Genomic DNA, 26,436 nt, shown 5'->3' with positions numbered 1-26,436 from the left:
CAGGTTTAAGTCCAATTAACTTGAACAATAGGTGTCCTTACTTGGCAATTTTTTTTTATAAATCAAACTATAGCTAATGAATTGAAGAACGGTTTTGCATTAGGTTTTATCTACATTATGAAGGTCCAAGAGTGTCAACACTGTAATAATTTAGTTTCTGTGAATGATCACCCCAAAGAGGTATAAGTAAAAAATTGACAAGGAAATTTCTTTGGGTCGCATAGGAGGTCCTTTCAAACATGAGCCTTCATCTAATTTAAGGCTATCACCTATTTAACAATACTTATTTTCATTCATATGTCGACCCAGTGAGCTCAAAATAAAAGATACCACAGATTCTGACACATTTATTTTATATTTAGATATTTTACTAGAAAAAGACGTTAATGGTAACCTAACAATAAAGCTTTATAAACGTGATGACTTTAACTTTTCACAAGTTGATGAAACAAGGATATCAACAGTTTCGATTGATGTCATCATTTCGCAAGTTTTACGGTCGATACAATGACCTTGTCAGCAAATACAACCTATCATTGAGTCAAATGCTGACTAACGTTTTCCATACTAATTGTTAGGCCATTATTTATACAATGAACTGTCTGCGGATTTTTCCGGGTGGTTTTTTTCGATCATGACAAGGAGCACACGGCGGGTGTGACCGGCCGGCAGGGGATGCTCACTCCTCCATGGCACCTGATCCCACCTCTAAATTTCGAGGTCCATGTTTGCTCTGCTCCAAATTTGTATCGTTTCATTGGACTTTCGAGATCGAATACTGTTCGTTATCGTCATATTTCATTCAGTGGGTAGTAGAATTAAAAACTGGAGATCATACATTGAACCATTACTTAGACGATTTCATATTTGCTGGAGGCACGTTAGAATATGTAATTTGCTAATGTTTTCAAAAGTACCTGCTCTGATTTTGGTATCTCTCTTGCAGAAGAGAAAACAGAAGGTCCAAAACAGTTCTTTATGAAGCTTTATGATAAACGTGATGACTTTAACTTTTCAATCGTCAACTTCCCTTACTTATGCAGCAATATACCCTTATCACCTGCATACGGGGTTTATATCTCTCAGTTGATTCGATACGCAAGAGCATGTTCTATGTATGAATAACTGAAACGAGGTAAATTATTGACAAACAAGTTGACGAAACAAGAATATCAGCAGTGTAGAATAAAATATTCAAGTCATTTCATTAGGGTAACAAAGGGACTGAAATCCGACCTTCGTGTGTGGCTAGATTTTATACACAGGTTCAATGGTAGTTTAAATTTCATGAATGTTAATTGGTTGTCTAATGACCAACTTCATCTCTACACTGATAGCGCAGGCAATCAACATTTAGGATGCGGCGTTTACCTTCTTGGGCAAGGGGCATATTTTGGATGGCCGGATAGCTGGAAAAACCCAGACATTATGTTATAACGTTTTTAGAGTTAGTGCTAATTGTCCTTGCAATTTACTTATTTAAGAATGAATTCCTCGACAAGAAGATATTGCTACACACTGACAATAAAGGTTTAGTTTCCATTTTCAGCAAAAAATCATCAAGATCACCTCGGTTTATGGAATTGGTTAGGCCATTGGTTTTGTAACCTATGGTAAACAATTTTTACTTTAAAGTCTGTCATATATGGTTATAACAATGCTATAGATGATTCTATTTCTCGCAAACATTGGACCAGATTTCGTTTTCTCGCCACCAAATCCGATCAACACCACCTATTCCAGAGGATTTTATAAAAGTGATCTTGGAGCTGAAATTAAACGCCTGACACTTAATTCGGTATCATTAAATACAAGACAAGACTAGTCTAAGATGTTTTGAGCAATATAGAATTTTGTTTGAACTGTGTTCTATTTGGCTTCCACCTGTTCCACACATTTGTATGTTTATCGCTTATTTATACCTGCAAGGTTTGACTAATGTTACTATTTCATCCTATATATCAGGAATAAGTTTCAAATGCAAAATACTGCGATTCTTGACAACACAAAATATATTTTTAATTAGAAAATTATAGGAGGGAATCAAAAGGTCAAACGATTCAAAAGATTGTAGACTTCCTATTATAAAACACATTCTTAAGAAACTTATAAAAACAGTATCTTTAGTTTGTTCGTCAAACTTTGAGGCCATCCTTTTTTCAACGGCATTTCATTAGCTTATCATGCTTTTCTTAGAGTCGGTGAATTTACTTTTATTGTTCAAATCAAGAAATCCAATTATTTCTTGTGAACATATGAAGTTCAGAAGAAATGGAGATTCTTGGGAAAAGTTCATAGAGCTTAGAGTTCCTTTCTCAAAAACTGAACAACTTGGGAAAGGGACATCCGTATTCTTGCCATGGAGGAGTGAGCATCCCCTACCGACCGGTCACACCCGCCGTGTGCTCCTTGTCCTGATCGGGAAATAACGGAAAAATCCGTCGACAATTCAGTGTGTAAATAATGATCTAACAATTAGTATCAAAAACGTAAGTCAGCATTTGACTCAATGATAAATTGTTTTTGCTGACAAGGTCATTGTATCGACCACAGAGCTTACGAACTAAACGAGACTGCTGATATTCTTGTTTCATCAACTTGTTTGTCAATAATTTACCTCGTTTTAGAAATTGTACATACGTAGAACATGCTCCTGTGTATCGAATCAACTGAGAGATATAAACCCCATATGCAGGTGATGAAGGTATATTGCCACATAAGTAAGGGAAGTTGACGATTGAAAAGTTAAAGTCATCACGTTTATCATAAAGCTTGGTTTTAGATTACCATTAACGTCTTTTTCAAGTAAGATATCCAAATATGAAACAGATGTGTCAGACTCTGTGGTATCATTTATCTCAAGCTCAACGGGATATTTCGTATCGACATAAGAATGGAAATAACCATTGTTAATTGACAATACGTCGTCGATCTTAATGTCGAGTTGAAGGCCACAGCAAGTGTTTTCTTCTTTTCACATATGAAGTTTTGGACAAATTCTGCTTCATATGAAGTGAAAAGGTTATTTGGATTGTTGGTTCTTCAATTATTAAGTGGGCGTTCTACTATGCAAGAAAATCCTTAGATGGTGTGGATTTAGGTTTAAGACGAAGAAATTACAGAAGTTTTGGCAGGGAAAGGGAGGTATGAAATGGTTTGACCTTATTCCAAAAATAAAGCTTTTGTTAAGGTATGATTCTTCACCAGAAATTTAATTATTCATTGTTGAAGTAAAATTCCATTATTGCAACTACGGTCTATTATGTGTTCAACACTCGAGAAACTTAAACAGCTACTCCCTAAAACAACACTTGGTTGGTCAAATATCTTGCCAAGAATTTCATTTCGTTTTAGTTCAAACTCGAAATAGCAAAATCGTACTACTGTCAGACTCAATAATTTTATGAATCATTTAGTCACTGTCAGTGGTCCTTATCAAATACCCAGAGATTACTTGGGATTCAAAGGAAATGTTTAATAGTGACGGAGTTCACCTGTCATACCTCAGTAATTGTTTCTTGCTATTCAACTTACAAAGGACTCTGCAAGAATATGTTTTTCTATAAAATAGTAAATATGTAGATCGAGCTTCAAGATGTGGCCACGCCTACACATATTTTGCGTCTCTCATGCCACCTAACTTTGTTGGCGGTGGTTGTCCTTTTCATCGGACAACCATTTGGCGGTTATTCGAGACACCTTCTATAATACAATTATTTTTTCACAACTTCTGCTGAGTATCTGCTCACTCAGTATCAGTATGAATGTTGTCACTATTCACATTTTAAGGAATTTATAAGGATAAGGATTATAAGGTTTATAAGGATAAGGATATAAGGTTTGATTATAAAGTTTATAAGGATTAATGTTATATACGATTAATAAAGTATATATATTGTATTATGTATTATGTAACTCAAAAAATAAATAATTATAAGAAGGTATACTTGTCTTCATCGTCTTTAATAATAACATAACGTTGAAGGGAGCAATGATTCAGGTAAACACCAAATTATCTACTTACGAAGTGATTTGTAGCGTTGTAAATTTTTGTAGAGTATTTTTAATAAACCGCCCTGAATGGTATTGAAGAATACAATTTTGCAAAATCAGAAAGGGCTGATTAAAGTGGAATTAACACTGCTAAATAGGATGACAAGCATGAAAATCCAGTGGTGAAGCTAAAATCCACTTAGAATATGTTGACTATTTCGTGGGTTAAGGTAACCCACGGATTTACATACTTATGAACGAACACAGCGATATTTTCGATTCATTGAATATTTTGTTTATACGATTTATCCAAGAAAAAACATCACCATAAATTAGTTATATTTATCAATTATGTATACCAAAGAACTTTGATTCCACAGTACATTGAATATATTTGTTTTTAGTGCCCTCACCCCTTTAAATTTAAAACCACAATCTAAAACGAGGCTTATCTGCTTTAGACTTTCATCTTCCTCTCATCTAAATATCTTCGATCACAAGTGGTGCATACACAATCATAACTGAATGAGATTTACATGTACACATGTCTAAGCCAATAAACTGAATAGATTTTTGAAGCACTGATGTAAATTAGTATGGTGAATGGCTAACCGCTTGGGTTAATGAAAAGTTGGCCTAGAATGTTGGGTCTAATACAAAAGTAGCACTGAAGAATTTCAGAGTAAATGTTTCTTACCTTAATTAAAATATGGATGACCAATTCTTTTGCACACTAATTAGTTTTTGAGCTCCTATTACATAGCTGAATTTGAGTTTGCTGTTATTCAATATCATCAAATGACAATACAAATGAATTTTGACGCAGGCATGTAAACTCGCTAATTATAACACAACAAAAAATGTTAAGTAAAAGCTTACACAAACATTGGGACATAGTGTGAATTTGAGCAAACTGATACCGGTATCGAAAAAGTTTGTTTTTGATTAAGTAATGGTTGTGTTCTTGGGAAGCTAATATCTTAAACAGGATTCTTAACATGTTGATGTTGTCACGCTGTTGTGGTGTCATTCATGGCATGTTTTTGTATAGTTCGAAGCTAATTGCACTTAAAAAGTACCCTGCATTTGATTGTGCTATAAAGTTAGCTGCTAGGGATGCTTTTTGATAAACCTATCTAGGAGGCACCAAATCAAAGGCCATCAATATATATATATATATATATATATATATATATATATATATATATATATATATATATATATATATATATATATATATATATATATATATATTATATATATATTATATATATATATTATATATATATATATATATATATATATATATATATATATATATATATATATATATATATATATATATATATATATATATATGAAATACCTGAACTAATTCAAATCCCCAGCGATTATTTAATATTTTTTTTAAACTACTGTATGAAATATGAGGATAAAGAACAGTAATCAAGCTCAAAGGTACACTGGAACAATACAATTTGGGAACAGAACTATCACGGACCTCTAAATACATTAGGAGTGTAATCAGGTGCCACAGATAAGCATGCATCCCCTGCCTACCGGTCACACCCGCCTTGTTTTACTTGTCATAATCGGATAAACGGAAAATATTCGGCGACAATTAAGTGTGAAAAATAATCGCCTAACAATTTGTTTGAAAAACTCAGTCAACATTTAGTATGGAATCTACATTTGGTTTCAGAGATTCAGTAATTCTTCTACGGTTTTGGTCTGCTTTTAATAAGGCTTTCTACACATATACACTATACAGAGATACATGATTTTGTACATCGGTTTTAATAAGCATGCATCCCCTGCCTAACGGTCACACCCGCCTTGTTTTACTTGTCATAATCGGATAAACGGAATGCTAATCTTTCTATAGTTTTGGTCTAATTTCAATAAGACTTGGTCGCAGGGGTTAGAGCGTTTGCTCTAGAGTCGCGGAGTATGAACTTTCTCCTTATGTCGCGAGTTCGAATCCACTGTATGACCGGTCTGATGAGAAAGTGTGAACCGAGGTCCTGTGTCGCAGAAGGTGCTAGCACGAAAAAGATGCTCAATTGCCGTAAGTGCCATGTACAGGTCTAAATTGCAGCCCTCCAGCAGCAAGTGGTGGCCTCTCAATATAATATAAAAACTCTCGAAAGGGACGTTGAAAAGCAAACAAACAAACAAATAAGACTTGCTACGCAAGTACACTCTACTAAGATACACAAATTACTTACCAGTAAAGCTTCAGTTTCGTCAGAGAATTCTGGTTCAGAGATAGAACAATCAAAGGGTTTAAACTTATCAATATAGAACTCATCCTAAGTACGAATCTCCAAAACGCAAAAAGCTTAACTGGTATTAGCCTTGAGGCACTTGAAAAGTTGGAGCAAAACGATTTTTTTAATCAATCTTTGTTTTGAAGGTACAATAGCCTTTGTACCACAAGTTTATCTCTGGAAAAGTTTGGAGAGGATCTACTTTGCACCTCCCTTAGTTTTACACCTTTAGGATACAAAGTTGTTTATGCTTATGTGTTTCTGCACATATAGCGGTCTTAGGTTGAAAGAGAGTCCTCAAGTCAGAATTTAAATGAAATAAAATATGAAGATAACAAACAGTAACAATAATATTTTTCAAAAGTTCATTTCAACGAAAACATTGCAAGCAGAGAATTTTGAGAATTGAAAACTTCAGAGATCAGGTGCCATAGAGGGATATGTATCCCCTGTCTACCTGATACATCATGCATGTTTCCTTTATTATGATTAGTTAAACTGAGAAAATTCGTATATAAATATATAACAATGTTTAAAAGTAAGGTTCAATATCCAAACTAGTAAATAAATAAATGATAAAGTAAGCATAATCATTTGATAGAAAATCGTGCTCACACGTTTTGGAGAAATAGATTTCCAACTTCTTCTTTGAAATTGTGTTCTTTATGTTTGAATTCATTAAAAAGGCAGTAAAAAAAATAACTGGGTTGCATGCTTTTAACCATAGAAGAGCGTGATAGAGCAGCTGGTATGATGTCTACAAGATTTTCTTTCGAAATGTTTGTCTAGAAATAAAACAATTCAAAATTTGCTGTTTCTATTGGTTGAAAAGTAATTCGACTAGATTAAGGAATGTGATTTATGTCTCTCACTGTGTTTTTCCTAAATCAAGCAGCTCACCACAGCTTGATTTATGCTCTGAATTTTAAATAGGACATGATTTTTTTCAGTATTTCTTCAATCAGTATAATAAAATTAAACATGGCTAAAACGAGGACCCCTGGACACGCCAGAGGTGGGATCAGGTGTCCACCTTTTATGAAATTGATCGTATTAAGAACATGCTCTTGTTTAGCAAATCAGTTGAGAGACAAAAACACCAAATGCAGGTGATGTTGGAATATTGTTACATAATTAAGGGAAGATGACGGTGGAAAAAACTGAAGCCGTGTGCTATACAGTTTAGACGGTCATTATCGTCTTTTAGCAAGTAAAACATCCAAACATGAAATAGAAGTGGCAAACTCTGTAGTGTCTTTTATTTCGAGTATACTGGAATATATCGAGCATATGAATGAAAGTAACTATTGTTAATTGATAAAACGTCGACGATATGCATGTTTCTAATTGCTGAGTTGAAAGCCACAGCAAGAGCTTTCTTCTTCTCATGAAGTATTTTTTTAAATGAATTCTGATCCATAGGAATATAAAAACAAGTCGACTGATGAAGGAGCAGAATTAGCGACCATCAGATTGTATGAAGACCTCCATAGATAACGTAGACATTGTCAGTGAGGAACTCCAGCATCTTTTAATTATCAACTTCAGAGTACTTGGGTCCAGAATCTGAATAATTAAAAAAAAGTATTTTTGTAGATGACCAACAACAAAATATGAAAAACGATATCCATTTTTATTAACGTAGCAGTTGTCTTTGATGTCAAAAATTAGCGTGAGGAATAATTGTATAAAGCGTAGTAAAGTCATATGTATTGATGTTTGAAAAGTTTTGAGATTTTAAATTTCCAGAAGTTTTTCTGTACTTTTCATCTGTTGTGTGTGTTTATCAGGTACATGTGAATTGTACGTCACATCTAAAACAAGAAACAAATAAAGTTTGAGGCTGAAAGCTCTATGACCATTTTTTGTTTTTATTAAGAGAGTTATCATAAAAAATGTATTATCGAGAGTCGTTTTCAATTACTTACAATAAATACTAAAATAAATATTTCATTGAAGTTGATTTTAAATTAAAGTATAACTATATAAAGTACAACTATAATCACTGTGATACATTACTAGATATTATGAAGATTTGCCAGTTTTATGGGAAATTAGTATTTTTTCTTAGTTTTTAAATTTCAATACACTATGTATTATTATGGTGCTGCGTGTATATAGAGTTTTATTGACAATGGTTATAAAGGAAGGCATTAAGGGGTCAAACTTGAGTACCTGGTCAGGTACACAAGTTCAGACGTGAGGACTTCCCTGAGTTCAGATGTGAGGACTTTCTTGAGTGTTGGATTACGGACATCCCAGGCAGTGTTTCTGATTTAGAACTGAGTTGTTAGGGACAGATGTGTGGCCATCCGAGCTTGTTGCTGCGCAATGGCAGGTTGTGGATATCCCTGCTTGTCCCTTGTGGAAGTGCGCTGGTTTGTAGACTTTCCTGCCAGCGTATGTGTTCGCTACAAGTCATAGATACTATATACGAGCAGTAACTAATGATAAAGATTAAATATTTGTAGCACCTCATGGCTATTCGTTTCTATCACGGGTACGAGCCCGCGGAGGGGGGGGGGGGGTCAAGGTAGTGACCTCCATTGCAGTTACAAATGCTACCATGAACCGCTTTTACAATGCACAGTTTAAATTGGTAAAAAAGCTAAAGCTGTCTGACGTCATCATCAGATTTATCCTATATGATAAAACACATTTTATATCGCATATGCTATAGTGTTGCCATAATATCAACATTTCATCGATATACAATACTGGAAGAAAATGTGCTTAAATGTTTCATTTCTAAGTCTTGTACTTTTAGAAACAAGGTAGGGGTATTCAATGCTGATTTTACAGATTACGACTGTTGAATTATAAAACACTTTAAACTTTCGATTCCATATCTGCAAATTAATGTTCAAAAGTAGTTTAAAAATACGTACACGCAGTTAATGATTCGCGCAACCTCTAGAACTGATTAAAATATTCCTACACTTCACTACATGCAAAGAACTCCATTACCATACAATTGTAATACAAAACCTCAATATGTATCGAATTTCGTTATTATAATTACTACGGTATTGTCTCCGATTCTGATGTAATAGCGCAAATTTCTCCCCCTAGGACTGACCCTCTTCATTACTACCAACTGCAATTATGATACAAATCGCATTGTCAAACGCCTTGCACTGAACTTGGAACGTCACATCTAAAGATCTTCAGTGAATGTCAAATTTGTAGAATTAAACAGTGACCTTCATTTTCGGAAATATTCCGGTAACAATACCATACGCAGCAATGCCATTAAATATAGCAGTATCGAGAAATTAGTGGGTGACTCTTGTAGCACTTTTGCTTTGATCTATAATCTGTCACGGTTTAAGAATTAAATCTCTACAAGTCAACCATTCCTTTGGAACACCCCATAGATTTTGTTGTGGATCACCGCGCCTTGATATCGACTTCTCATCAAGGGTCATGAAAACAAAGTATTCTGCCAAACAGATATCGACATATAGTAATTGAATGTCTAATTCCAGGTATTTCATTGGTTTATAGCAAGTACCATCGTTCGCGGGGTGGATGGGATTCGATGTGCTTAACGCCTACCTGAAATGTGTGAATAAATATGAAATGAAAGATTGAAACATTAGAACAGTAGGAACCATGTCTTATGTGTGCATTGTGAACGTGTGGCTTCTGTGTGTTTGTGTTTGTAATTTTTGTACCGTGTGCACCCCTGTTCCCATTGACCCGGTCACAAGCTTGCAAGATAACACAAGTGAGTAGTTTTTTTTAAATGAAAAAGTAATTTATAATGGATTCCTACTTCTTCATTTATTTGCATTTAACAGATTTTGATGCAATTTTGCTTCTCACTAAGCATTAATGAAAGTTATATATTTTATTTTTTTAATTAATTTATTTTTTTGCTTTATTTTCATAAATTTAAACCTCAAGTTTGCATAATCAAACACCACTAAATTTACATATCTGATATAATTCAAGTCTATGGGTAGAACATTTGTACTACTGTATATTATTGGTATAACAACTCACTTTTTTATTTTTTATTTTTAAAAATTCAAGATAGATATCGTTTTTATCCCCCTATATTTTTGGACTTAAGATTATCAATCTATGAAGTTGTACAAGTAGTTCAAGTATTAATTGTTGCCGACAAAATTTCTACAGACAGATATGATGTCCTTTTCTACATCTGTAACACAGACTTAAAGATATTTCTTCAATCTTAACGCGTATTTCCCCGTTTTTCTTGAAACCTTCTTAATTAAAAAAAAGCAAACCTTTTTCAGGGACTGTCTTTGAAAAGATTTTGTCTTCAGGCAAATGTGAAATCAAAATTAATCATTTGATAATATCCAGCTAGATTTAGAACTCTATTATTTATTTATTTATCTAAATTTAACATTTAAAGTTTTGCTATATGTACGTGTATTACTTAATTTAAAAACAAAGTAATTAAAAGTTATTTTTTTCTATTGGAAAGCAATTGTGAAATGCTATACATCTTCAAAATATAAAAAAAGTGAAAAATAAAAGTTGCAACATTAAAATTACAAAAAGAAATTGACATTTAAGCTTGCAGTTTGTCCCTGATGAAAGTACCTTATCACTTAAAGTACGTTGTAAGTTTAAACATAGGGTGGAATTCAGAAAGAATTCTTTTAAATTAAATTGCCTTAACATGTTTTTACTGTAGAGAGTAGAAATGACTTTTTGCCAATGACATATTGGCCTTCGGGTATATCGATATCAAAATATTATATTTTGCAATTTTTCTACTGTGATTGTCAAATTGTGCGTGTATTGGAACTTACTACACGCCTCAGAAGTTTTCCTAAACCAAATATATATTCACAACGACATACACTGGAATGATAATTAAACAATAATAATATGGTATATTAAATCTCTGAGCTATAAGAAATCCTTAGGCTGTATAACATTTCAAAGTAAATAGGTACTTAATTAAGATATTAAGTTTTGTTATAACAGTGAAGCTTGTTTTAAGTTCATGATAAAAAAAAATTGTAAATTAAAAAAAAAAGATCTGAAAGAATCAATTAGGTGTTTATTGTTGAAAAATCCCATTTTAAATTACTTTTTTTTAAATTGTAATTTCTTTTCGATCATTTTGAAAAAGGAATTTGGTAAAAATTTAGAAACTGTTACTCACTTTCTGGCAACATTAAGTGTAGAAGCTGAACGCTCGTTTGGCGTATTACTGGTCATGTAAATGTCCCCAAGGAAATGGTGTTGTAGATTGCCAATGTATTTACATTCTCCCTAGCCAGGCAAACATTGACTTCCTAAAGAGAAGGTGTTAGCATTATGATTGAGAGGAAACTTGAATATAACTCCCGTTATTTAACAAGTTTCATTACATTAATAACATCTATATCCCATGTCAAAAATTAGCCTATAATGAATCCATATAAGGGGAAATCAGAATAACTGCGTAAAACACTGTCAAGTTATACTATATCAGTTTAGGGGCAAATTTCAATTTGCAGGGAAATCGTGTATATCGAAAAAAATCTTTTGATGACGTCATATAACGACGTCTTCCAATTCAGTGTGATTTTGATTTATCACTGTTAACTTCACATCCAATTTTATTGTCTGTTCTTTTTGTGAGATCATACTTCATTTTGTCCATTAATTTCTTTGTGAGATCATACTTCATTTTGTCCATTAATTTCTTTGTGAGATCATACTTCATTTTGTCCATTGATTTCTTTGAACTTCTTGTCTCTTACATGTAGCTACATGTATTTGCCATACGAATAGCAACGTAAGTACCATTCAAAAGCAATTTTGATACTCCTTGAAAAGTAAAAACATTTGTTGTTTTCCATTTTGTATTTTAAAGTGGCCATATGTTTCGAAGAAAAAAGTAAAAGGTAATTCTGTTATTTTTTGTCCAATTTTTTATGGGGTGGGGGTTGGGATAGACCATTATTCACACTACCAAATCATGACTTCGTAACTTTCAAATGTTCATAAATGAAATCAGAAAGAAATAAAATATCTAATGTCTGTATGTACTAAAAAGAGCCTTCGCGCAACAGCGGTTGCTATCTTTACATAAGGATTGAGGTCTATCATTGTTAACTTCCGCATAAAACATCCGATTTTCTTGTCTGTTCTTTTTTCAGTTGTGTGATCACACTCCATTCTTTGAACTTTTAGGCTCTTAACTATAGAATAGTTAATAGAGCAGTCACCTATTATAGAACAAGAATACTCTAAAGAGTACTCTAAATAGCGGGTACTCAGAATTACGTTCTACTCGGAGATAATTTTCTCCCTGGGATGGTTGTCAGCAGATGAGTATGTGTTTAATATTAAATATTTAAATGAAATTTAAATGGTCAGATCGAGTGACATTAACATAGGCCAATTTTATTAATGTGGTTTCTTAATTATCTCCTTCACAATCACCCATCAGCATTGAAGTAAGTGCGTTACTGATAAATTACATATATGTGACTGATCAGTGCTACAGTGTCTTGAAGTCTTTGTATATACTTGACTTGTAAAGATTTGTAGCTTGAGTTTAATCTTTGTTCTACTCGAAATTATAGCTAACTTTATCAAAGTACAACACAAAACGTAGAAATTAAATGTTATTTAAGAATAGAGTGGATAAGTCACTTTAAAAATAAGATCTCAAAAGTCGGTAAGATTACATTTACCTGTTATAATGTAAAAAAGAACCCTACGTTTTATTTCATAATACTTATCCGATAAAACAAATAACCACCAGGAAAGTTGATACCAGAATGCAAGGAAATCATGCAAGACAAGAATAAAAACATCCCCACGTACACTCAGATATCTTGCTGTGCGCGTCTTGGAGTCTAATATAATCTTTATGTCGACGAAATGGTTTTACTTTATTTCATACACTGTAGGGTCTGTCTCCCATATCTAATAACACATTTACTGCTACGGAAAAATTAGTGTCGCTAGGAAAATGATCCATGCAGTGTATGTTCTCGCACTTTCCAGAGACGACGCACTATCATTATTTAAAATGTCTAGAAGATATCCTATTTATATGTCCTTTGCACAGGATTGTACCAATCCCCCCCCCCCTCTCGAAAATATATGCTTACTCGACAATATGTCATGTTTTCTGTAAAAGATAACTCTTCCCTCTAATCATCTCTATTTGAGATTCACTGTTAATTAAACTATATCCATACATTCAAGCTTTGCAAGTATTATCTCGTCTTTATGTTATGCACAGTTTAAATTGGTTATAGTTTAATTTTGGTTGTAACGCGTCATTTAATTGGATAAAAAAGTTAGTTTATATCGTATGACCTGTGTTGCCTACGTCACAATGACTTACGTCAAAAACGTATCAATCCACTTGACGTCACATTTAAAATATGTACAATTTGAAGGCATTTTTCTACACTTAATGATGGAAATTAAGTTATAAAGAATGAATTTAATAGCTATCCAAGTTATAGTGGTATAACCTGGGTTGGAATAGTTTACGCTTTTTTATAAACCGCTTAATTCGCGGTTTATAAAGCGTAAACTGCCCCAACCCAGGTTATACAGTATAACTTGGATAGGATAGCTATTAAATTTATTCCTTAAATATTTTCGGAATCAGCTAAGTCCTCAGTGGGATGTTTCTTCGTAAGTGTTTTTTGTAACATACAGACAAAACTGCATTGTATATAAAAACATACTTGAAGATATAATCATGGCGGTCAGGCAGATTCTTTGCTGGTGACTTGATAGCTGAGTTAGGTCATGTCTAGAGCTCAAGGAGCCAGGGTTAAAATGCTTTTGTGTTCACGGGTATGTTGCATTTTTACAATGCCTGTATGGTAATTTTTTGTTGCATTTTTTTTCCATTTGTCCTCCTGTTACTTGGTAGTGTCATATCGCTGTGGGTGGGTGGGTGGGTGGCTGGGGGGGGGGGGGGGTAGGCGATGACATGGCATGCATGAGTTGGTGCCCTCGGAAATGGAGACATTTATGGATGGATGAATATGGCGTTGAAGTACATGTAAATTTGTTTACCAGTGATCTGATCGCTGAAAGCAATTATCTAGAACTTTGAGCGCTCGGGATTCAATTCCGTAATAGTTCATCGCATTTTCCCCATTTCTGATAAATATATTAACCATCGGGGAAAAAATGTACGTTTGTTGAATTGATATACCAATAGCATGCTCTGCGTATGAACAATTTCTAAAACGAGGTAGGTAATTGACAAACAAGTTGATGAAACAAGAATATCAGCAGTCCCGTTTAAAGTAGTCATTTCGTAAGTTCTATGGGCGATACAATGACCTTGTCAGCAAATACAATTTATCATTAAGTGAAATGTTGACAGACGTTTTTCATACTAATTGTTAGGCCATTATTTACACACTGAATTTGTCGTTTTTTTTTTCGTTATTTCCCGATCATGACAAGGAGCATACGGCGAGTGTGACCGGTCGGCAGGGGATGCTCACTCCTCCATGGCACCTGATCCCACCTCTGATGTTTTAGAGGTCCGTGTTTGCTCTGCTCCAAAATTTGTACTGTTTAATGGACTTTTGAGCTTGAATATTGTTTGTTATCTCTATACATCTCATGTAAAAGTATTTAAATTGAATATTTGACATTTCTATAAATAAAATAAATTCTATATATAATTATGCACATATCTGTAACGCTTATAAACTCAAACAAATATTATTTAGTCCGAACGTAACGTGCTTACCATACTACCAAAAGTTCACATGATTAACACTTGTTCATAATTATGTTATAAGAAAGACATACATGATGCTGACATATCAATCCATCAGACTAATTTATAAATACAGAGTTATTTCGACCTCAGTAAAATCTGCACCTTGTCTGAAAAATATTTTGCCGTGTTCCAGGTCCTAGATTTCCCTGGCTATCTCATTTCCTTGTAAACATCAATTATGGCGGATAAAACATAAAGGTGACCAAGATGGTTTTCTTTTAATGGAATAAACTATAAGTTTACTCGAAACACCAATGAACAAGTTAACTTTTTCTCGTAGAAAGGGCATACTTTCTTTTCGAAAACAAATAAAATTCTTGCGCACATTGACAACACGTAATTTTTACACCATGGAAAACATTACACGTTTGCATTTTGAATTCACTGAAAGGAAGTGCCTCAGTATTATGTAAAATTTTACATAAAGCTATCAGTGCATACAAAACGAAGTAGTCACTGGCGTCATGTGTGCGCAAATGTTACATTTGCTAGATCCAGCTTCATTAATCGGTGCACACTTTCCCTTAAGAAAAATCGCTAGTGACATTAAAAAAGGATGTGACCTCACAGCGAAGAATTAATTTTTATTACTTTTCATCTTCAATGAAACGTGTCATGAGGTGGCGAATATCAGTTAAAAGTAGGATGAATGTTTATGATGGGTATCCACTTGAAAAAAATGTACTGTTCTTGTTTTTACTGCAAGATTGCTTCTCAGAGAATGCATTTATATTTATTTTGGTCATCCACAGCGGCCGATCACGGTTGCATCCGGCTTTCTGTAACCATTTAGCATGCCCACTTGTTTGCTATGCACTGCTACCTTTCCTGTAAAATTATTCTAAAATTTTACATGTATGAAAAAACAAGCTTTTTTCGCATTGTATTTACATCTGAAATACAAACATGCATACCGTTTCACGAACAAACCCAAAAATGAAAAGAAATATCACAGTGTCCGGTAATATATATATATATATATATATATATATATATATATATATATATATATATATATATATATATATATATATATATATATATATATATATATATATATATATATATTACCGTTTAGGGAAAGTTAATTCGTTCGATAGGTTGTTGACTGCTCTGTACATTTATTTCATTACAAGCCTGAAAATGAATTGAGATTTCTGAGTATTAGGTTTCCCGATCATTCTCTACAAATGAATACTTGTTCTAATGCTTGTCTTTCACTCAATATGTTTTCATTTCTTATTGCGTCATTGATAAAGGGAATGATCTGAATGTTTTCAAGCTTCGATCTTCATGTGATATCAGTCCTCAAAACTAAAGACAGCAGGCAAATTGCCCTTTGTATTAAATGAAAGAGTGACGTTGTAAGTTAAAACTGAAACACGACTAGCAAAAAGAAAATATATTCTTGTCCGCCATATTTCTCTTCGTTTTTTCTCTAGCCGCTATACAAACCTCAGATTTCTTCACGGTACGAATTATTTTGCTGTACAGATCTCAACTGTGTTACATTGAAAATTATCAAATATATACAACAATACCGTGTCATGAGAAAAAGTAACATCAACTGCACAGGACAGTGCATTACAAACAAACACAAATGCACGTAAAAATGAAATAAAATGCAAACACTAAGACAACGTAAGAAATACATTAACTTTAGTTGGCCATGAATTCCAAGTGTGCAATTCGGTCTAACGATTGCGAAGGGTACATGTATTTATGGCCGGTGCTGATACTGGAGATAGGAAAATATCGCTACATCCTAAAAGACTTTCTAAAATATATATACAAAAGAAATTATGGTTTTTATTCTTCTAACTTGTGTCAGGGATATAAATATTGAGATATAAACCTTAATTTAAAAAAAGAATTGGATTTTTTGATTGTTATTTTACATTTTTTCTCTTAAAGAATGTTACGTGAAGTTACTTTACTCTGATTGGATATTATATGAAAAACGGAAAAAAAAACCTACATGTACATGTATGAAGTAATTTTCATTCCATTTCTCGAACAGAGTCCGACTTTTTTTTCATTCTTGTTTTCTGGAATACTACACTTATTGTATTGATTTCTGGTATACCTACAATTTTAGACTTTCTTTAATTTCTTTAAAAAAGCAATTGAACACGAAGATGAAGTACAAGTATACTTTCCATTTTTCCCCATTGTCGTCCTCTATGGAATCAAGGTCCTGATTATCTTAAAATCCTTTAGAAAATTAATAAAGAATGGGGGCGTACATGGTGAGGACAATTCCCCGCTCTACGGCGATGTATTTCAATTTTTAAAGTTCGCGGAAAAGTTTTATTTAAAAAAAAACATTATCAATAATGTCATCTTTAACACATTTGATTCATTTATTTTGCTGGATAACTTATTGATTGACAATATGTTTTTAAGCTGAATGTTTAAGCATATGTAGTGGAAAATGGGTCTATCAGAGCCATTGAAAATGATTTTTGAGTATGAATGGGTCAAATCTCTCCTCTTCTACATAAACTTCTAGATAATGGAAATATGAATGTAAAATTTATTTTATGTTTCAAATAAATGGAGTCTGAACCCAATTTCATATATAAATTTAAAATTCTGAAAAAACTATACGCTTCAATAATCTCATCTATCTAAATCACACTGACATTTAAGATACAAGATGATTGCGTAGTCTAATGGTTAAGGCGTTTTCAACCACCTCCACTTTTGGACTGAGTTCGAATAAAAATAATGCATGAGGCTCTTTTTTTTCTTTTCACATACTTAAAAACAAAACTGAAAAAAAGATTTTCAAGTAATAATTCAATAATATTGATTACCAAATTTTTGAAAAACATGAATTTTCTATGAACTTTTAGAATTGAGAAATATCTTTTCATAGAGCGGGGCATTGTCCTTGACTTGTACGCCTCCAATGTGGCTATACCTGAAAGTACTGAAATGATCTGTGATTGAGTTGCTTCAGAGACGCATCTAGGTTAAATGAATTGAAGTCTTTCAAAGGAGTAAAAAATTATATGTTAATCATTGTTTAGAATATTCCTGGTAATGCTGTTACTTAACTATTGCTCCCCAATGTGTATCTCAAAAATTAAAACATATCATTAAGTCGACTTTAGAAAACTTTGAGCAGATACAATTATTTGATGCTATATTGCTTTAGCCAGTGGAAGTAACGCACTTACGAGAATACAAAAGTGCAGAAATCCCTATAAATTTGGTCGTCAGTGGAATTTTACGTGAAACTTGATCTTCATATTTAGCATGAAATTGTGATAGAGATGATGTGACTTTGAACTGATTTGCATTTTCTTTTATTTCAGTTGTATGAAGCACGTGTTTTCAAATTGCGTCATATATAATTGGTTTCAAATTTAAACGTCCTGATGAGAATGATTTAATGATTTAATTTAGCAGATTTTATTTGGTCAATTACTTACTAAGGAGATAATAAACATGATCAACATTTTCGAAAACTAAAAATATTACGTCTTGACAAAAAGGCATTACCATGATTTTCAGCATTTTTATGATTATTAAAATCAGATCATTCTAACGTTATGGCCATTCATATTAAAGCAATCACTTAGGAGCTTGACAACAAAGCATTGCATCTAAAGTAATATCTGTTAACTCCAAATGTTTCAACATAACAAGATTCTAAAATGGGACTAGTCCCCAAATTTATTCTTATTAATTTTTCCTTCTATCTTTTTTCCTGGCGGCATTCTCTTATAAGGTGATCATTGTTAATGAATTGGACCTACGAGAATAAGGCATTGTCTGAATTCCATTTATTGCACTTATCACTCCATGGCCAGCCTTACTGCAAATCATATTTCGTTTGCATATAAAGATATGTAAGGATGGCTATTACTTAATGATTTTCATTATAAATGGTCTCTTAGGCACTCAATGGTACGGTGCAGAAATCTATGGAGCGTGGATTATTTAACTGCCATGATTGCTGTAGATGACTTTATGAAAGACAACTATATATGTTTTATAACAGTTTAAGAGAAGCAATACCGTCATTACAAGGATGAAATACATCCGGAATCTGAAATGTTCTATTTGTTTGTAGGCGTAGTTCCCTAAAATTTCATAAATGCATCCAACAAAGACTCTTTAAAACAGATGATGGGCTGAAGGAAATGAATTTCCTCCCAATATCGATGATGTCCAGGCATCTGAAGTCAACAAACCGTATGATCAAGGCGTTTTGTTCAGTACTTATCTTTATTCAGGCCATACCAAAATTCTTTGATGAGAAAATCAATGCTCATTTTATATGGCATAAATAAGGCGTATTATTTTGATTGAGAGATTTTTGGTATAATCCACAAAACGTCCTCCGAAATTTAAAGACATCGATTCATCAACTCTTTCAACAGACGTTAATTCATGCAGAATCATCCCTATTGAAAACGCCCGAGATCATCCTACAAAAAACAATGAATAGACGTTATCTTATTTGTAGTTTGCATGGTAAAGTGACTTCTTTTTCTAGGACATCAAAGCACATTTATAACATTCTTAGTACAGCTGGATGCCCTTCTAAAAACGTTAATAACATTCATGATACTAAACAATAGTAGATCTGAAGGATTCCTCCAAAGCACATACTGTTATTTGTACAAACAGATTCGATTCTTTACAAAACAAGCTTCCGTTAGATTTTGATGCATGTTTCATATGCATTCAAAGAGAAAAAAAATGGAATTTCAAATTCTGCTTTATTAAACTAAGGTTTCAATTGTGACCAAAAAAAAAAATACTTATTGTTTGATTTTTGGAGCGTATCTTACGATGTGAACACGACACACCCGTACCTTGAATTATTTGACATGACGCTTTTTATTATGAGTATGTCAAATTGTATTGTGTACCTTACCAATACAAACTTAAATTATGGTTAATACATTTAATAACCATTTGGGAGTATCCTCACGAAATATTTACAAAAACGTCTTTGTTCGAGTATTTATCCTCGTTTTTCCACATTACATCAATTCGGATGTAGTAAACGGCGGCTGACATCTGGTAACTACACATCGTCAATCAAGTTCATTTTAATAAATTTATCTGTACTTCTGATCTGCGAAAGGTAGCAATTTTGTATTGGGATAAATAGGAAACCCGTCACTATCTCGACTAGACTTATTTATTCTACGTACTAATTATTTTCAATACAAATCACCTCAGTCAAGGATTGTGTGTTGCAATGCGTTTAAATTCCTTTTGCCATTGTTTCGCAATGCATTTAGCAAAATCACCTTTTCTCCTCATTTAAAAATAAAGAAAAAACGTTTTTTCCAACAGTATTAAAACAAGGAGAGAAATTAATTGTGCACGAAATTACTGATAAATAATGGGTTTATCGGTTCAATAATGGCAATTTGGACACGAATAAAATTGGACCGCTTTGTTCAAAAGTGACACAAAACGAGAGAGAGGAAAGTCCGAGGCTGACACAGTGTACATCAACCTAACTAAATAGGTTAACTGCTGACAAACACGAATGCCGAATCATCGTACATAAATAAAAATGATTTTTTTGTTTTATTTTCGGATATTCATCAATTTCAGGAATGGGAAATTGCTCAAAGAAGTTACTGAATAATTTCTTTCATAGCTGTAAAATTCAACTATGCAAGTTCATATAAATACCTCTTTATCCACTGAATGCAAAATTAAAAGAGTTTATCAAAATACAGTCACCAGATATTCAGAAAGGAAAAAAAAACATTGCTTATATATAAACTAGATAAATTCTGAGCAATATTTCCATTATGCCATAGCCAAAGGCATCACTCATTTAGGATTGGTTAAATATTTAAATGTACAATTCAGCGACCAGTTCGCTTTGTGTTAATGAAAGGAAAGCAATTAAAAACTTTCGTCAATACTCTTAATGAGAATGTAATAAATAAATCGCCATCAATAGCAGAGAATAATGTATATGTAACGAGGGCAAATTCATCATCTCTTGACCGTAAATTTATGATGCAGTAATGGTCGTATCTTCAGTAGCAACAAGAGAAATACAGTTCTGCTATAAATCATTGCAAATTCCTTGGGACATTCCACAAAGAATCGAACAAATTGGTCTGATTGAGATATTTAACTGGTATATAAGAGAGAGTCCGTATATGTATTTGATATAATTTTATAGTATCTTTTAAAACGAACAACTCTAAAAAAAAACAAAAAAAAACAAGATGTGTTTGTGAAAAACTGATGCCCCGTATGGCAATTAACTTATAGCAAAGGTTAAACTTTTTCAAATGCAAATCAAATTTGTTGGTATCTAAAGTAAGGTATTGTCCCGAGAAAAATATACCTGTGAAATATGAAAACCCTAGCAGCAGCCATTGAAAACATATGGAAAAGGTTAAATAATTTTCAAAAGTAAGTCAAACATCAAGGTCAAAATTAATGGTGCTCAAGGAAAGGTCTTCTCACAAGAAATACACAAGTGAAATATGAAAGCCCTAGCACCAACCGTTTAAAAGATATTGCCAAGGTTAAAGTTTTTCAAAAGTAGGTCAAACTTGTAGGTCAAGGTCAAAAGGGTCAAAGTTGTTGGTATCCAAAGGAAGGTCTTGTCACAAGGATTACACATGTGAAGTATGAAAGCCCTAGCACCAATTATTCAAAAGTTATGGTCAAGGTTAATGTTGGGTAAAATTTTGTAAAACTGGGTCAAACTCCAAGGTCAAGGTCAAATAAGATGGTATCCAAAGAAAGGTCTTGTCACAAGGAATACACATGTGAAATATAAAAGCCATAGCTCCAACCAATCAAAAGTTATGGGCAATGTTAAAGTTTTTGCGGACAAACAGATAAACAGATCTAGACAAACAGACAGACAGACAGATGGACGGACAGGGCAAAAACTATATACCCCCGAACTTCGATACGGGGGCATAAAAAATCAATAATTATAGATTGATTGATTTGTTCTGGATACAGAGAACATATTACTTCTTATGATAAAATTTGATATACACATGTACTTATTCACAATGACAATTATAACATACTTTTTTTTAGTTGCAATCCATACTAAAGATTTTACTTTATTTCAGAACAAGGGATTTGTACACAGGCACTTGTTTCTGTAATTTAAAAAAAAAAAACTATGTTGTATGAAAGAGCAAAATTTAAAAGTAGGTGGGTTTAAAAATTCAATTCCAATGTTTAAATATTGCAAAGAATAAATCGAATTTGTTCACGTTTTATTTTCCATTAAAAAACACAATTACGATATTCTTCCGATGTAATTTTAGGAACATTTTAGCCAATAAAAATCCAAGAACACATTCCGCCAGAGATTAGTATAATTATACTTCGTTTTTCACGAATTTTCAAATAGGCAAGCAGGATTTCGACGCTGTTTAGAGAGACAAAAGAAAATAAAGACGATGAAGCCATATATGGTTGCGTAGATAGAGAATGGTTCAAAACAGATTGCCAGTGCGTTTTCTATGAAAGTGTAAATGACTGCAATTTTGGGGAAAGGGTACCGTACGTAATTCGGAGTTACGATACCTTGTGATAGAATTATTCTATGGGATAAAAATTAATTACATAAACAAATGCCTGCATGAACATTTGTACCCAATATGGTAACGATCTTGCACAAAATATGAAATTAAATTTATTGCTTTGAAAGAAGTAGGAAATTTGTCCTTATATTAATATCTAGATGCTTTTACACTGATATGATTAAAATGTATATGAATATTCGATGTAAACTGTATAATTTTTAATATTGCCTTTGAGAAGATTCTTCTGCATGACATATAATCGCTAAAACACTGTTGAAAGCCTATAAATCCAACATTTTGTGTTACACTGTGATCAGTATTGACATAATGATCTCTTACAATGTTTTGAGGGCAATTTACTGCTGCTACAATCGTTCACAGCTTCTTTGGTCTGTCTTCATACCCCCGTGACGCAAACTAATGTCTTTGTAAACAGAACTGCACTGGAAAACATAGCCTCAATTAGACAAAACAAGGAATTAACTCAACTTTGAAGGGCTAAGAAGTATCAAACCACTAAAATTCACGGAGCTAAATAATATAACCATCACATTGACACGTGATAGTTGTTAAACGAACACTAACGGTTTGATTTGCTCTAACACACATGTGCCGTCAATAACTCTTTCGATGGACAAAGTATTCAATCCAGTGTCTAAAGAATTGATCAGGTTGCTTTATTATGAGTTGAAAATACGACACAACCTTGTGATCTTGATCTAACTATTAATGACACATTTATATGGTTATCAATTCTATTTGTGGCTATAGAACCACATCCAATTTGTTATGAAGTTTTCAGATGTGTCTTTACATTCTAAAAATGGACGGCCATTAATATTTTTCTTTTGTTCAGACACAACTATTATCAAGAAATTTCAAAAGAAGCCAAGTCACTCAATGTCCAGGGAATTCCTCAGACTAGAAAAAAAATATTGTAAACACAGAACTACTGCTGTTTTGTAAATGTTTTGTATCTCTGTTCTAATGAACTTTGGTTCTGTTTTCAGTTGATGAAATAAACGATGACATTCCAGTAGACAAACGATCTGTTCGGTTATGTAAAGGACATCCTAATGTGCTGCAGTGTATACGGTCTTATTTCTCAAGCAGATTTAAACTTATGCACCGTGCTGTGAAAGATCCGGTAGACCTACGTAATATTGGAAAACGCGGGAAAAGGTTTTCAGGCCAGATAGCTGTAGAAGTTCCACAATGGCGTCTGGATCGACTGAATAGTTTGTATAAAGCCATGATTAAGAAGGCTGCAAGTGATTTTCGAAACATTGGAAAGAAACGAGCTGCAGATGATTTCAGGAGCGTCAGTCGTAGAAGTATTGCTGCCGATTTCAGAAACATTGGGAAAAGATATTATGGTGCAGACTGGAGGAATATCGGCAAACGACTCTCTGGAGACTTCCGAAATATTGGTAAAAGAAGTTTTGCCGCCGATTTTAGAAATATAGGAAAAAGAGGTTTTGCCGGCGATTTTAGAGATATAGGAAAACGAAGTTTTGCGGCAGATTTTAGAAATATTGGTAAAAGACGCTATGCAGCAGATTTCCGAAATATTGGAAAACGACTTGGAGTTGACTTCCGAAATATTGGAAAAAGGACACTATCGAATTTGGATAATGACATGGCTTTAGATGACGAAATTTTGACTTTACTCTGCCCGGACTCAATTTCTCTTGTAGAATGTTCAGACAGAATTGCTATCAACGCATAATTTTTGAAATATATAGTGAAAAAAATTTATAAAAAATACAAATAAATATAGATAGTAATATTTCATACAACTGTCCAGATACTTGTATATTATTTATTATATGAAACAAATTTGAAGAAATGGATTCAAGTAACATTATATTTTTTATTACATCTTTCATGAAATTTTACGGAAATAAATAATAAGTCGTTACAAGTAATGATGTAATGTTTCACCTCTCTCTCTCTCCATTTGAGTGAAAAATTCTCGAGAGGGACGTTAAACAACAATCAAACTCTCTCTCTCTCTTTCAGTTTAAATGCTCAGCATCCCCGTTTTTAGGTATGACTGAATCCTTTTGAGATTTTTCAGTATTTTAGCTAATAGATTGAAGATTTTATTAACAAATTAGATTTGTGTAAATTGTTTCCTGTAAAACAATTTGGAACAGATGTATTACACCTGAAGCTTTTGGAGGCAATAAAGGCAATGAAAGTTAATATACGATTACAGCATCATAGATTTGTTTGTTAGAGCTCATTGTGTATTAACTGAAATTAAGAGATCTTTAGAAAAATCAATAATCATCTAATCATAGTTTTCCCCAAACACGAGTGCTCCATATTCATATCGTATATTTTATATTGCATTTTACAAAATGTAAAGGGTATTACACAAATAGTATCAATTTTTTTAGAATCTCTCAAGACTCATAAAAAACAATGGACGTGTAATATGAATGATTTAAAGGGGCCAGGACACAGTTGTATTGTTCACATTTTAAATTTCTATCCTTATTCAAAAACTAAAACCAGCTGAATGAATTGAACTTACATGAATATTCTTAGAATTCAATGACGACATTCTTCTTAATTTACATCAAACATCTGTTTCTTTAAACAGGGTATGAGCTCTTTTATTGTTAATGTTTACGTTTCACCGGGTGTGTTCAATCTGTTAAACTCTGCACACATTATTGAGCACGGACTGACAATACTTGTGAGTTGGTTGTGTTTTCTTGCATTTGTACTCTGAGTTTTCAGGATTATTGTTTTAATATTTTTCATTAATTCACAACAAAATTTCTACTTTTCTTAAGTATTAAGGATAAAGTTTACTTTGTGAAAGCGCAAGGTTGTGTCAATCAAACCGTCCTGAAATTCGGAGTTTCAATAATTTCCAGATAAAAGAAGTTTCTGAACACGCTTTCATTATATTTCCGTGTGAAATGCTATAGCAACATATGTCATGATATTATACAGAAATATGAGAAAATATTAACTTCAAATGTGTGTCCAGGCCCTTTAATAGAATATTAGTAATAAACAGATGATAACAGTTTACTTACTTGCTTGAAATGGTATTTTTCTTAATTATTATTTTTTTTGTGCATACATTGTGTGAACTTGATTATCTCATGAACTAGTAGTTAAAGTGAATCATATACATGTATATCCTGCGAATTTATAGGTGACAGTTTTTCACAATCAATACCTAGATTAATTTATTTTAGTTATTCATGGATATCAGATACGATTTCACTTCAGCCTCAAGTCAGACATCAACCTTTACTAAAGTACACTATCAGATTACGACGGATTCATATATAAGAAATAAAAACTGTATTTTTTAAAAAATTTATAAAAGTAGGTAGTATATTAAATTAACATCATTACTGTTAAATATGATTATGTTTTACCTGGGATTTGTCCGGCTAAGTACTAGAGTATCCAATGTATATCAGATGTATATGTATATAAATATCATGGTGTAAACTTTAAATCTACTGGGTGAAGGTAAATACAATAATTATATCCTGTTATAAATTTAGTATTTACATGAAAACCTCCACTCAGTAAATTTAAAATTAACATCATATACAAAATGATCCCAGCTCTTTGAAATTAGAAAGTAGATACATGTATATCAGTATGACAAGAAGGCCCCCGCTGATTTGCAATTCGTAAATATATGAAAGTCCAAGGATATAAAAATAGCAAGTTTAATAAAAACAAAATTAGAACACCATTTGTTTTATTGAATCAGTTGTCGATACCACAACATACATCAGCAGTGGTTATCACCTACAAACATATTCTCCCAAAATGTCAAGAAAACGGCGAATAATTAATAATTTTCAAAGTCTAAGGGCAATAACTTGCTTTA

General features: G+C 32.8%; 1 protein-coding gene across 1 annotated transcript; it reads left to right on the top strand.

Annotated features, from left to right (window-relative positions):
* The first annotated feature begins 9,867 nt into the window (after positions 1–9,867).
* On the top strand, positions 9,868–24,291 carry LOC133189643 (uncharacterized). Its single transcript, XM_061325046.1, has 2 exons — positions 9,868–9,993; positions 23,573–24,291. The coding sequence occupies exons 1-2, from the start codon at positions 9,879–9,881 to the stop codon at positions 24,289–24,291; spliced, it is 834 nt and encodes a 277-aa protein (XP_061181030.1). The 5' UTR covers positions 9,868–9,878.
* The last annotated feature ends 2,145 nt before the right edge of the window (positions 24,292–26,436 follow it).

This window comes from Saccostrea echinata, unplaced genomic scaffold (assembly GCF_033153115.1).
Source record: "Saccostrea echinata isolate AGI-Se365-2 ecotype Australia unplaced genomic scaffold, CSIRO_AGI_Sech_v1 ptg000019l, whole genome shotgun sequence".
Lineage (NCBI taxonomy): Eukaryota > Metazoa > Mollusca > Bivalvia > Ostreida > Ostreidae > Saccostrea > Saccostrea echinata.
The sequence above is the reverse complement of the archived record's forward strand: the minus strand, read 5'-3'. Positions and strand labels throughout refer to the sequence as shown.